This window comes from Polypterus senegalus, chromosome 8, assembly GCF_016835505.1.
Source record: "Polypterus senegalus isolate Bchr_013 chromosome 8, ASM1683550v1, whole genome shotgun sequence".
Classification (NCBI taxonomy): Eukaryota; Metazoa; Chordata; class Cladistia; order Polypteriformes; family Polypteridae; genus Polypterus; species Polypterus senegalus.
Genome location: NC_053161.1, coordinates 16,978,234 through 16,993,612, shown reverse-complemented (window position 1 = coordinate 16,993,612; position 15,379 = coordinate 16,978,234). Strand labels below are relative to the sequence as shown.

General features: G+C 36.9%; 1 protein-coding gene across 1 annotated transcript in view; it reads left to right on the top strand.

The window, feature by feature from the left end:
* Nucleotides 1-15,379, top strand: part of srgap1a (SLIT-ROBO Rho GTPase activating protein 1a) — a 250,898-nt gene that overhangs the window by 120,032 nt on the left and 115,487 nt on the right. The window contains exon 3 of the mRNA XM_039760840.1: nt 3,478-3,640. Within this exon, the coding sequence (XP_039616774.1) occupies nt 3,478-3,640 (163 nt within the window). The remainder of the gene's footprint in view (nt 1-3,477; nt 3,641-15,379) is intronic.

The following is a 15,379-nucleotide window of genomic DNA, read 5'->3' as shown; positions in this document are numbered from 1 at the left end:
AAAATAATTATTAATATTATATATAATAATAAATAACAAAGCAACATTAAAACATATACATTCTGCCTATAATATAACAGAATGACACATTTTGGTCATTTTCAAAGTTGGATAAATTGTTATTATTACTTATGTATTTTCGTGCCACCATTTAGTTTTTTTTACTGTTTTGGTTATTATTGCTTGGGGTGGGGGTCAGAAACCATGTTGCTATTAGCAACATTACCTCATTGCTGTCGTAGGATGCTCAGAAATAGTGCGCCAATCCAGGATTGCAAATTCTACTTAATGACTCTGTACTGTGGGTGTTTCTTTGACAATAAGTTTGCTTTCATTCTGGTTTTGGTCATTTGCTTCCTTTTGGGTTTTTTGACTCTTGACACCTTCCATGAGTTTCCTAATGTCTACTGATTTTCTTCATATTATTTTTTTCAAAATTCACTCTGATATGACATTTTTGTTGTTAGTCTTTGCTTTGTGATGCTTTTTACTTCTCCATTTTGTTTAAATGGTGCTGATATTTTGTGCATTGTTTTCCATGGGTGCCGCTATATGGTTTAAGTCTAAATGTACTTAATGGATATTGAAGTTTGCTATTCTGTAGAATTTGGGAAGATCTTATTTGATACAGCTTTTCATTTTAATTCCCAGAGTCAACTTAGGCCCTTCTCTTTTGATAAATGCTTCTTGTCACTATATATTTTAGGGAATAATTGCTAGACAACAAGACTTACTGTTGTGTCCCACACACAAATGGCCAAAGGGTGGTGTGATGACTCCAAAATGGTCAGGAAAGCAGGTCAGAATCTCCTCTGGTCTGGCCAGAGGAGGAGCACACAAAGTCAGTCTGAGACCTTCCAAGACTAGCTGGCTTCAGAATACACTGTGCAAAAATGTGTTTCCAAAAATAAAGTTAAAAAAAATATATTCTTCAATGTCCCAGTATATCAAAAATGACTAGAGTGATGATTGCAAACCTTTGCCCAGAAGACAAAAAAGGGCAAACAAAGAATTTAGAAGTAAAAGATTTATTTTACAGAATTGTTCTGCAACAAAAAAGCTCCATGGACCACAAGAGGCAAAAGGAGTTGCCTGAAAAGGCAAAGGCAATCCAAGTCAAACACATTCCCAATAATAGATTCAGAAATCATAAACCAAATACAGAACAGTATTATATCAAATAGCCAGTAAGTCCGAAGAATAAGCAGTAGCAAAAAGAAGACACTGACTAACCACATAGCACATAGATATGTACTGCAGAGGAACTGAAATTCCTATGATCCTTCATAGTCCCTTAATGGAGACTGGGGACCAACCCACAAAACACAAGGGACATGGCAGAAAATTGATCCACACAGAGAAACCAAGCAACAAAAATGACTTAATTATATAAATAACTAGCAGGAGTACCCGGCATTGCCCGGGAATGTATAAGCAGTGAACTTCCCAAATGAAAGAAACAGAACATACTGTAGAAATAGAGCACACAGTTTTGTGATTTACATTTAATTGTAAGTTCCTCCACTCTGGATTCTGTGTGCTGTGGCGTTTAACACGCCCGGGAATCTATAACCGATGAATTTCCCAAATGAAAGAAACAGAACATAGGAACAGAACAAACAGTGTTCTGATTCACATTTTATTGTAATAGGTAATATAAGTGGTCATTCCAGAGCCTTTGGAGCGTCTGTGTTGAACCGTGCTGAAACGCGGGTGTGTGAGCCGGTCAAGCACACTGGGTCGTTCACGTTTTACATCCATACGGCAGTTCCCTTTCACCTGATCAAAGCAGTCGAACTTCTCATACTTGGACACTTCTGCCATCTCTTGGCAATTTAAAGAAACATGGGTAAAGAGCAATACACAGAGACCAAAACTTCCGCTAGATGGCGCCACTGTGAACGTCTGTTGCAACGTGTGGCCATCTTGTGACGGTGACTTGTGCTGAATGTTGTGTCGGTGAAAAGGTGGCCTACGGTTAACGACGAACATTTTTCCCAACCAAACATACCCCATGATCTTCTCCTGGTCACAAAGGAGCCCCATCTCCAGTATGGTGCTGATTAGATGTCTAGTGCAGATTTGTATGGCAGACAAACAAACATACATACATCGTCTCTTCTTTATATATTAGATAAACAAAACAACAATAATAACATGTAATAGTTGTTGTTATGGCTGTATAATTATATTTTGAATATTTCTTTAAAAATATGCTCTACTTTCTTTTTCATTTTTCATGTTAAACTCTCACTACCAGGACTCTCAGGAAATGAATCCTAGGCTGTGACAATTTGCTGCACCATGCTTTCATTTTGTTGTACCATGCTTGTTTAAATGAAATAGATTAGTTCCATAAGCATAAAATAGAATGGGAAAATATGGCATGTCCTTTTGATGTCATATTATGTTTTCATGGGAAAGATGCTATCTAAATAAAATTAATTATTATTGTAATTATTAGCATTATTGTTATTATTTGTAACAAAGAGTGTGTGGCAGGTATAGTGTTAGTGTGTTAGTGTTAGTGTTAGTATCAGTGTTAGAATTAAATTCTTTTGACAGGAGTTGCGAATAGGTAAAGAAAAATATGTGAGTTATGTATAATAATCTTCATATGCACATTGTATTAATACTAGCAAGGGAAGTGGATTTTTGTTTAATTTCCAATTAATTTTAATGTAGCAGTTTTTTAGCATATTCTTACTAAATCAGAATTTGCTAATGTTACATTTTGTGTATGTTGTATACTGTGTTTTACCACTAATTAATAACTATTGGCTTTGATGCTGTTAATTATGTAAAATGTTGACATGTTCTTGTAATTTGACAGTACCACTCATATCTGAAGATGGGAGATAAGCCTATCTGACCCAGACCCCGCCAATGAACCCACTTCTTAATGAGGCAGTTTCAGAGATGAGGCTGTGTTTGATAACTGCATGCAAGAAATAAAAATAAGTAGGGAAGCTTCTGTCTATGTGTCGGGAGTTTTTTCAGTCATTTTGATTCATTTTTTTCTTATAGGGATGCATGAGTTTAATAATATATGTATGGCAGTGATTTGATATGTAGTTGCATTGTGATTTTTGAAAGCTTATGTATTAAGTCATTTTTTTAACTAAATTCTGTTTTTCAGAGTGACAGAGAGATGTTCTCTATTTAGAGTTAGACAGATTATTACTGTGTTCATACTGCACATAGAGGTAGTATAAGTAGTAATTATTTATCTGAGCTAGAGTAAGGATGTGAATAAAGTGAAAAGAATTTAATACTGGCACAAGGTTCATTCTGTAATACAGTACATATTACGGTACCACAGGTAGCAATAAACCTTTCTGAATAACAAGATCCTCTTGATAGATGTTGTAACAAATATTTTCTTTCGTGAGTCTTTCAGAATTAAGGAAAGAATTTAAGATCAATTATTCACTTGGATGATAATTTATTAAGACCTATCAACTTCTTTCTTAACAGAAAAGACCAAAATCTGTTGTCTCCTGTCAACTGTTGGTATTTACTACTGAATCAAGTGAGACGAGAAAGCAAGGACCATGCTACACTTAGTGACATCTACTTAAACAATGTCATCATGCGCTTCATGCAGATCAGTGAAGATTCCACCAGGCTCTTTAAAAAGGTGAGCATGAGTTAAAAATAGAGTGATGTTTACTTTGATAATATATAGAAAATTGCAGCAAAAAAAACATTTTTTGGCTTGCTGTACATTGTGACTAAACCCTTGTGACTAGACTTTTTTGTAATCAGTCTGTGCTGATGTGCTGCTGATTCTAAGTCTGTGCAGGTTGTCTGTAAATTTGTAAGCGTACATTTTTTTTTTAATGAGACCTTTGGTACTAAATGGCTTTGGAAAAATAAATATTGTAACAATGAATGTCTCACTTATTGATGAAACTTTCTTAGAAGGCAATATGAATGACATCTTTCAAAGAAGGTGTCAAAGGAAAACATTACAAGTAATAGTGTGTCACAATACTGTATTGCCAAAACAATGTACACTATATTGTATTCAGTAGTAATTTGTATTTAAGCAATCAAGAATGCATTACCATAATACATAAATTTGTGATAAAATTGAAGAGATTGTAAAGAACAATATAGCACACAGCAGAACAATAATATGTTTAATTGTGTTTTACATTTTATGGATTGGACTAAGAAAAGAGTCCAGTGTCTCCAATTTTAGCTGTAGTGTTGTGTTTATTGTGCTTGGCTCTACACTTTATTTATTTGTATGCTAAAAATAAATACTAGGGCTTGGTGTAAATCATTAGGAAGAAGTGATATACTGTAATTTATGCTGCCATCATAAAATGAGGAATTCTTGGATTCTCGTAAAGGTTTATACTCAATACATTTACAAATTTTGCAACACGGGGTTTTATGTTATGTTTTCTAGTTTACAAAGACTTTCTTGATTTTTTTTCAAATTACTTGAAAGGATGGGTTATTTTCTATAATAGTGTCAGGATATCCTGAGACTTGATTGCCATTTTCTGAATAAAGTCTACTAATGTCTCCTATTTAAATCCTGAAATAAAACTATTGTTCTTAAAAATATCATTAGAGACTGGCTGAAGAAAAGAGCAGTTTCAAATTTCTCAGAGTTGATTCCTGAGGAGGATTTATTATGCTTATTCAACATTAGTGCAAACGTTTGCTTACTTGCTGCTGCTGTTCATCACCAACTGTCTGCAGTGGTGTGTCTTATATTACTTAGCAAACCTTTGAAAAACTTGTTTATATTTTTTCATGCAGTTTTAAATATGTTTTTGTTGCATTGCCAGTTCTTCTCTTACTGCTCACAATGAAAATATCCTGTTTTTTCAGATGTTGTTTGGCAATCTTTACACAATATGTCTAGGTAAAATAAAGTCTGAAACTGGGGAATATAATTTGTGTTGCCTGGTGTAAACCACGCTTAAATCAATAACCAGTAATGTGAGCTCTGTCCAGAAGTAATGCATTAAAGTAGATAAAATACTATATTTTTCAAATGTTTAGCAATAGATGGTCAACTTCAAGAGGTTCATGAGTTATAAAAGCAAAAAAGTGAAATAAGGGACAACAAATTGATGAGGCCAATATAAAATTGTGTATGATGTCCTAAACTGTAGATTGTATGACATATATTACAGAAACGTTGCTTTAGAACTAGAGCTGTGACAATATTGAGCTTTTTTGTGTATTTGCTTTTTACTTAATATAAACCTCACTACTTCTTCTTCTTCTTCTTCTTCTTCTTCTTCTTCTTCTTCTTCTTCTTTCGGCTGCTCCCGTTAGGGGTTGCCACAGTGGATCATCTTCTTCCTTATCTTTCTGTCCTCTGTATCTTGTTCTGTTACACCCATAACCTGCATGTCCTCTCTCACCACATTCATAAACCTTGGCTTAGACCTTCCTCTTTTCCTCTTCCCTGGCAGCTCTATCCTTAGCATCCTTCTCCCAATATACCCAGCATCTCTTCTCTGCACATGTCCAAACCAATGCAATCTCGCCTTTCTGACTTTGTCTCCCAACCGTCCAACTTGAGCTGACCATCTAATTTACTCATTTCTAATCCTATCCATCCTTGTCACACCCAATGCAAATCTTATCATCTTTAACTCTGCTACCTCCAGCTCTGCCTCCTGCTTTCTGGTCAGTGCCACTGTCTCCAACCCATATAACATAGCTGGTCTCACTGCCGTCCTATAGACCTTCCCTTTCACTCTTGCTGATACCCATCTGTCACAAATTATTCCTGACACTCTTCTCCACCCATTCCACCCTGCATGCACTCTCTTTTTCGCCTATTACCCATTACTCTGTACTGTTGATCCCAAAAATTTAAACTCATCCACCTTTGCCAACTTTACTCCCTGCATCCTCACCATTCTACTGACCTCCTTCTCCTTTACATACATGTATTCTGTTTTGTTCCAACTGACCTTCATTCTTCCCCTCTCTAGAGCATATCTCCACCTCTCCAGGGTCTCCTCAACCTGCTCCCTACTATTGCTATAGATCACAATGTCATCAGCAAACGTCATAGTCCACGGGGACTCCTGTCTAATCTCGTCTGTCAACCTGTCCATCACCATTGCAAATAAGAAAGGGCTCAGAGCAGATCCCTGATGTAATCCCATCTCTAACTTGAATGCACCCGTCACTCCTACCACAGACATCAACACAGTCACACTTCCCTCATACATATCCTGTACAACTGTTACGTATTTCTCTGCCACTCCCAACTTCCTCTTACAATACCGCAGCTCCTCTCGAGGCACCCTGTCATATGCTTTCTCCAGGTCCACAAAGACGCAATGCAACTCCTTCTGGCCTTCTCTAAACTTCTCCATCAACATCCTCAGAGTAAATATTGCATCTGTGGTGCTCTTTCCTGGCATGAAACCATACTGCTGCTCACTAATCATCACCTCACCTTAACCTAGCTTCCACGACTCTTTCCCATAACTTCATGCTGTGGCACATCAATTTTATTCCCCTGTAGTTACTGCAGTTCTGCACATCCCTCTTATTCTTAAATATCGGCACCAGTACACTTCTTCTCCACTCCTCAGGCATCCTGTCACTTTCCAAGATTCCACTAAACAATCTGGTTAAAAACTCCACAGCCATCTCTCCTAAACACCTCTATGCTTCCATAGATATGTCATCTGGACCAACGGCCTTTCCATTTTTCATCCTCTTCATAGCTGTCCTTACTTCCTCCTTGCTACTCCGTTGTACTTTCTGATTCACTATCTCCACATCATCCAACCTCTTCTCTCTCTCATTCTCTTCATTCATCAGCCTCTCAAAGTACTCTTTTCATCTGCTCAACACACTCTCCTTACTTGTGAGTAGGTTTCCATCTTTATCCTTTATCACCCTAACCTGCTGCACATCTTTCCCAGCTTGGTCCCACTGTCTAGCCAATTGGTACAGGTCATTTTCTCCCTCCTTAGTGTCCAGCCTCTCTCTTCACCTTGTGCCTTATCTCCTTGTAGTCTTGTTTACTTTCTGCATATCTCTGACTATCCCACTTGTTCTTTGCCATCCTCTTCCTCTGTATACTCTCCTATATTTCCTCATTCCACCACTAGGTTTCCTTTTCCTCCTTCCTCTTTCCAGATGTCACGCCAAGCACTTTTCTTGCTGCCACCCTTACTACATCTGCTGTAGTTTCCCAGCTGTCTGGTAACTCTTCACTGCCACCCAGTGCCACTCTCACCGCCTCCCAAAACTCAACCTGACAGTCTTCTATTTTCAACTTCCACCATTTGATCCTTGACTCTGCCCTCACTCTCTTCCTCTTCTTGATCTCCAATGTCATCCTACAGACCACCATCCTATGCTGCTTAACTACACTTTCCCCTGCCACCACTTTGCAGTCTTCAATCTCCTTCAGATCAACCCTTCTGTATAGGATGTAATCTATCTGTGTGCATCTTCCTCCACTATTGTATGTAAACCTATGTTTCTCCCTCTTCTTAAAATACATATTCACCACAGCCATGTCCATCCTTTTGGCAAAATCCACTATCCTCTGACCTTCTTCATTCCTCTCATTGACACCATGCCTACCCATCACTTCCTCGTCTCTACTGCTCTCTTCACCAACATGCCAACTGAAATCCGCTCCAATCACCACTTTCTGTCCCTTGGGTACACCGTTGATCACTTCATCCAACTCACTCCAAAAATCTTCTTTCTCACCCATTTCTCACCCAACTTGCGGTGCATATGCACTAACAACATTCATCATCACACCTCCAATTTCCAGCTTCATAATCATTACGCTGCCTGACACTCTTTTCACCTCCAAAACACTCTTGACATACTGTTCCTTCAGAATAACTCCTACCCCATTTCTCCTCCCATCCACACCATGATAGAACAATTTGAATCCACCTCCAATCCACCTGATCTTACCTCCCTTCCATTTAGTCTCTTGAATGCACAATATAGCAACCTTCCTTTTCTCCAAAGCTCACTACTCAACAATATTATTGTGTGGAGATATGTCATCAGTTCATTACGTTACAATTCTGTATTATGACTGTTTAATGTGATAACCAGTAACAGCGCACTGCACGATAAAGTGCAATGAATGCATTTGATTTGAGCATTCATAGTTTTCATACTCTTTCTCTGTACATTTACAGTTTCGCTTGCTCAGTGGTTGATGCGCTTGCTGCCTCCTGAGCAGCTCTTTTTTTCTCCACCCTAGCGGCATCTTTTCACGTTAAAATGGATTAAGCCAGTGTTTGTGTTGCAATTGCTTAGTACGTTTTCTTTAATTTTTCACTTAAACTGGCACTTAAATCTTCAATCTGCCTCAAAAATGATTTAAGATATGAAGAGGTAGGGGAAGTGATGGCAAAGGTGGTAGGGGTGAGAACGGCACCCGTATGAAAGCACCACATGGCTGCCTTGCTGGCTGCTGCCGAGAGTTGATTCGACAGTAAAATAAAATAAAATTAAAAAAAGAAATAACCTTGGAGGTCAATCATCACCCTCAAAGTGGATAGTAGACATTATGTAGTATATTTGTACCAAATTTCAGGTCAATAGGTCAAGCGGTTTGCGAGCTACAGGTGATTTAAAATCCTGGACAGACAAACGAACAGCCATAGCGTAGGATATATAAAGATTATATGTAAAAATATTATCTAAGGAGTGCAGCGTACATACTGTAACTGCTCCTGAATGAGGTTAGTTGCAGAGGATTCCTTTTATGGACCATTTGGATGTTGCTGGCAGCTGAAAGTCTAACTGGTAGTGACAGAAGGGTCAGAAGGTTATGAGCCGGCTGTGCAAAAGAAAAGGGGAATTAAGCACTACAGATATGGTTGAGGGGTGGCACAGTGGCGCAGTGGTAACGCTGCTGCCTTGCAGTTAGGGGACCTGGGTTCGCTTCCCGTGTACTCCCTGCATGGAGTTTACATGTTCTGTGTCTGTGTGGGTTTCCTCCCACAGTCCAAAGACATGTGCATTGGCAATTCTAAATTGTCCCTAGTGTGTGTATGCGTGCCCAGCAGTGGGCTGGTGCCCTGTGTTGGCTGGGATTAGCTCCAGCAGACCCCTGTGACCCTGTAGTTAGGATATAGTGGGTCATGGATGGATGGATATGGTTGATCAAAAGGAATAGTTATTGTAATTGTTAACTGAGGTAAGAGATTTATGTAATGCAGGACAGGTGTCCCAGATTATGTTCTTAAGATGAACTGGTATGTTTTTGAATAAATAATATTTTCTATTAACTGATAAAAACAGCCTTTTAATTGTATAAAATTATATAGTTTAGAAATTTTAAAGAAATTTTGAGATACAACTCACAAAGTCTAATGTCTTGAAATTCTGTTAATTTAATCAAACTACATAAAGTACTTCTTCCTCACTAAATGATCAAGTGACACATTAGGTATGCATTAAGCACTGAAAAACAAGACTACAAGTCACCTCTTTTTGCCTGTCTGGTGTAGATCCACCTTTTCTGTTACCAGCTGGATTAAAAACCTAGTTGCAGCAGATGTATATAATTTGAGCCACTAATATAAATTTTAAAATAGAGAGATATTGTAATTAATATTGTGTAAACAGGATATATTAACATTAATATTAATAAAAAAATAATGCACACAATTTTGTGAGTTTTACTGGATTAAGTATCTTAAATAGAGTTTAAGAAGGCCATAAAACTGGCGTTACATGAAGCATTACATTAAATGTGGAATTGATCTTGATCGTTATTATACATAAATACTGACGAAAAAGCTTTGCATTGTAATTTTGATATTTTAAGTTTTAAACAGAAAATATCAGGAAAATTACGTATAGTGGATGAGTATAAGTATATTGATCATTTGGTGTTTTTTTTGTTTTAACTAAACTAATGATAGGGAGTAGACCTATGTGATACTGGTCTACTCTACTGAGGATCAGTTGTTTTATTTTTGCTTTGGTCATTGAAATCAATGCCTAAGTTGGCCCAGTCATGTTGTATTTGTAGCCTTTATTTACGTAAACCTTGCAAGTTGTACCACTTGCTCCTGAAATCATCAGTTGTGTACTTTAACATCTCCAGTGACTTGGTCATACAGTAGTACTCTATGACAAGCCATGACAAAAACAATCAGAAGAGCATTCAGTACATCCACAAAAACAAAATACAACATTAAAGGTAAAATATTCAGTGCTTTTTAAACAAGTCTTGCATAACTATGTCTCAGAGTGGGTGGAACAGTGGTGCAGTAGATGGCTCAAACATAATGAGTTTGAATATTAAGACTGTAGTCTATGTGGAATTTGCACATACACCTAATGTCTGCAGTGGCTTTCCTCCAGGCAGTCTGTGTTTTTCTTTATACATCGCCAAAGACATACTAATTATGCAAATTGGCGATTTGAAATTGGCTGTTGTTTAAGTAACAGAGTGTGTGTATGTGTATGTGTGCGTGTGTGTGTGTCTGTGTTTAAGCTATTAAACAGATGGGAACCATGTCATGGTCTGTTTCCTGCCCAGTACTAACAGGATAGGCTCTGGTTCACCCTTAACCCTGAACCAAGCAGGATTTAAAACATCATATTATGTTTCTTTTCACAGTTTCAATAGTATTGTGTGGTGTATTGAGCCCTGCTTACATAAGCTTTCTATGTACTAATAATGCATAGTTAATCGTGATTTTTTTTTGTTAAATTATGTATGGCAATTGGGAGAAACAGATTTCTTGTGTTAATTTTTAAGTGTTGAGGAACAGTCCATTATCTAAACCAGTAATCCAAAGTAGGATCTTAGATAGCTAGTGCTTATCCCAGAAGTATTGGGAACAAAACAAAAACCAACATTGAAAGGGTGTAGTCTATTCACAACAGGCAAATTAAGAGTAATCAATTAACAAAACACGTCTTTGGCATATAGAAGAAGAGGTAGAGTACTCACAGAATAACCTTAGTGAACACTAAGATAACTTGGAAACTGCACATAGTTAGTGAGCAAGCTAGGTTTGAATCCTTGTGTCCTGCAACTGAGTTAAAAGGAATGCCCTCTACATCACTGTACAGCTGACTTTCTCAATTAACTAAAGGTAAAGGCTTCATGCAATTGGAGATCATCATGAGATATACCAATGGCACATGGTTACCCATATGAGCCAGAATAATTTTGGCTGTTTTCATAGTGGACCACCAATATACCGTACACAAGCAGTGACATTTTTTAGATGTGCAGCATGTATAATGGTGAGTCTACACTAAATACACATTTTTATTTGCTTAAATAAAGTGAATTTACCTTTAACTTAAATGTAAGCCAGTGTTTTATGCCTTTACCCTAGGAACCCATTAACCCAAAATAAAAGTTAAGTGTGTGTATGGATTTTGTTATATCTACAGAATGTAGTGTAGTGCACTGACACAAAGGAGAGGTGCACAATATCTCTTTGCTAATGCAAAATCATAATTTTCTTTTTTAATTCTATCCCACTGGATATTTCCATTATGTTTTGTCAGATTGTTTTGCAAGTTCTCTACTATTTTTGGCTTTAAGCAATTGTTTCCCAGTAGTTTGTTCATTGTGATACCAATGAACTACCTCTTATCTTCATCTTTAATACCTTCTTGCTTTTGTTAGTTTCATTCAAAAAATTTTTTTTTTTTACTTTTGCTGGAGCCAGATTTTAAAGGGTCCTTTGTGTATAGTAAAATGCTTCACCAGAGTCTAAAACAAACATGATTGTGGTTTAATCACTGATTTAATCTGATTTTCACATATACACGGAATTTTAGTAAATAAATTATTTATTATTGCTTTGTTTTTACCGGGGTATTTTTGTTTAAATTACATTAAGAATTTTTTTGTGCTTGCATTTTATGCTTCTGAAATTTAATGGAATAAAGTAAGACTAGAAAATACAGTAGAAAAGAGGCTATCAATAACAGGCTGGCAGAACCAGGCCACTTCACGGTTAGGATATATGTGTTCACAGTTAAGGTAGCACTTTTGAAAATATATTCCATCTACCTCTGTGCAGTCATGCATACTATAACATTTGTGCAAGTGTTGATTTTTCCTTTCCTTGTAGGCGTATGAAATAGCTTGATTACTTAGTTCCAGGTTTCTAACACAAATGGTTTTGTAGGTGGTTTGCATTCTATTTGATGCTTTTGTATAGTTCTAAAAAAAGAAAAGCACTGACTAGATAAAGTTTGGAGCTTACCTGTGAGTTGCAAAATACCTTAGATAGCTAAAGAAAAGTAGAGAGAGAGAGAATGAAATCATGGGAGTCAGGAATTGAGAAGAGGAAGGGGAGCATCCGGTTTACTAAGAGATTGCATTAGCATTAAAGTAATGCATATTTGAACGGACAAAAGTTATGTTTCAGCTGTATGAAACTGATTTATATGAAAATAATTTCTTGTATGTGCAAAAGAGATTGGTGAAGAGGCAAAGCTGGTAAATGTGTGGCAAGGCTGGTTGCCAGCTCTTCTTTTTTCATTTTGTGTGGCTGAACTTGTTTAAATTATGTGATGAAGTGGAGCCTACAGATAGCTGGTTAATTAGTGTACAGAAATTTTGGATATATGTTAACAATTGGAATGATTTTTTAAATGCTGTCATTTATGTATTTTGCTTGTTAAATTAATGTTTTAAATTATTTTTCAAGTCAAATTTAATTCTAGTTAATGAAACAAAAGCCCTGGTAGAGGTGAGGATTTAGTATTGAAAAGTATGAAAAAAATAAACTAAAAGAAATCAAAACATCAAAGTGCAGTAAAGAAACAAAGACTCATCTCTTATGCAGAAATAAACAAAATTGTCAAATGTGCCAATGGTTATCAGTTTAGCTTCCTAGTCATTTTTAAACAAGCTTTAGCTGTCAGCCAGACAGTTGCAGGCACACTGTTACCATAGGAACTAAAATATCGTGTACTGCAGGCAACTTAAGTAACATATACTTGAATGCATTTTACCAGCAGCTGACAAACAATCATCGCTCATTCATGTAACTGACCGGCCTGTCATGGTGAATGAACCTGCATTAAAATGCAAAAAATGCTCTTTTAATTAATGTATTCTGTCCTGGGAGATGGGCCAAATTAAACTTGCATTCCATGGAACCATTTTGATGAGTAATTGCAGACGGTTTGATCTGAGTTCCAACAGGATTCAAAGAACTCATTGATTTCATAAAATACACAGGTCTAAGGTCATTTGTAAGGAGCATACATTCATTAAAATTGAAAATTTCAATAGGTGACATTGACAGAGATCTATATTTTTTTTCAAGTTTTGCTGTGAAGTGCTGGTAATGCACAAACTATTACAGTGGACATGTATTCATATTGACTAACACTGATTCAGACTATCAATGGAGAATAACACTGTTAGATGGTATAAAGATCTGTAAATATATCAGAAGTCCTGAACAACAAATGGGGACCCTAGAATTGGTGAGACAGTAAGAGAGTCACAAACCAGAAGATTACCCACAACAACCTTGGAAGGGATTCTGCAAGCTTTGCCAGAAGTGAGTCATGTAAACCCACTTTAAATCAACTTAAATCCAGTGCCAGAGGGCCTTTGATTCTAGAGTTACTGGTTGACCTGAGGAAAAGCTCAATGCCATCAGAAATGACTGTTGGAGAGTGAGAGAAAAAGAAAAAAGGTCTTGGGGTGGTGAAGTATATGAGAAAGATATGATACTTGGTGGTGTTCTGGTTATAGAGGATGTTTTTACATGATTGTCCTCTTTTTTTTAAACAGAGCACAATGAAATACAATTACATAAGAAAAAAGTTTATGAAAGTGATAAAAGCATGGTAAAAGTGCACCCAGCAAGCAATAGAAGCTTGCTCAGAAATGTTGTGTGCTTTCATTTTGATAGATGCAACAAAATAAATGTTTTTTTTCCCTTTTTCTTAGTAGTCCTTGTGTGCATTTGCGGGGGCTTGTATTGTTATATCTTTTGTATAATATTTCTATATTTTTGAGCTTCTGTAAAAGCTATGCTTGTCCTTGGGACAAATCTATATATCTAGTAAATATGTAATTTATTTATCTAGTGAAGAAGCTTTGCATGTGTTATCCTTCCTCTCCTCCCTCCACCAATATGAGTATGTTACAACACTGACAGCAAAATTTGTCATAGAGCAGTTTTTTTCATGCTTATTGTATTGGCGTTCATCAGTTATGTAGAGAAAATAATAAAACATTCTCGTATATATATATACTGTATATATATATATAGATTTTTCTTTACAATAGTTTTATAATGTATATTTGACCTTGGAAGTGAAACTGGAAGTTGTACTGACAATGACTCTTCTGAGGAAAGTCAACACTCAGCATCCCACTAGTTAAATTAATTCAGGTGTGGAAACAGTAAAAAACAGAAGAAACTATGTGATCATTTGATTCTACTTCATTATCATCATTAATAATCTATCTTAGAAATAATACATTTTGGCCAAATACAAGCCACATATTGAGCCATCTGTTGGTACAGTAATAGCAAACAACTTACAGCTTTTCAGATATCAAGTACTGTATCAGTCAGCCTGGTGCAAGTCATCATAAATATGAAAATGCCTACATATATTTAATTTATTCAGAATTGCATAGTTCCTGAAACTGTTAGTAAATTGTGTCATTCAGATTAGCATTGCTGCTGAGTAGTACAAAGAATTTTTAAAGATGGGCACATTGTTCAATAAATTATAAAAAAAAATCAGAATTCAGTCCCTAAAAGGAAACTAAATGCTGAGAAAAAATAGAAATGTTCAGTGTCAGACATCAAGAGAACTGTGCAATGAACTGTATTCTTTCCTCATGAATATGCATGTGGCAAATTACATTAAGATTTTTGAGTTTGCATAGATAGATAAACAGAATTTTTTTCTTCCCAAGGGGAAAGTAATCTTACACCCTATACCAAATGATTATTTAAAAATCTTTTGCTATATCATACTGTGGAACAGGCCCCAGACACAGACAGGTTTAAGCACCACCACATGTTTATTTACAACTAGTATTTACAGTACTAAGTGCACACACAAAACCCCCAAGACTTCCCAAAGTCTAGGCCTCATACTCAATACCTTTAGTCTTCAGGCCGCCTCCACTCCCTTTTATAATCACCCGGACATGCTCCAGGTGTTTCTCGGCAATCTTCCACCGACACACCCCAGTGCATCCCCGGAAGCACTCCGAGTGTCCCTGCTCCTCTTCCCCCCAGCACTTCCGGGTGTGGCAGAAGTGCTGAGGTCCAGGGCTCTCCTGGCATTGGGGCAGCCCCTGGTGGTGACCACGGGCCCCTACAGGACTGAGCTTCAATGCTCTCTACCCGTGGTCCCCAAAGCAGCCAGGGCGGCT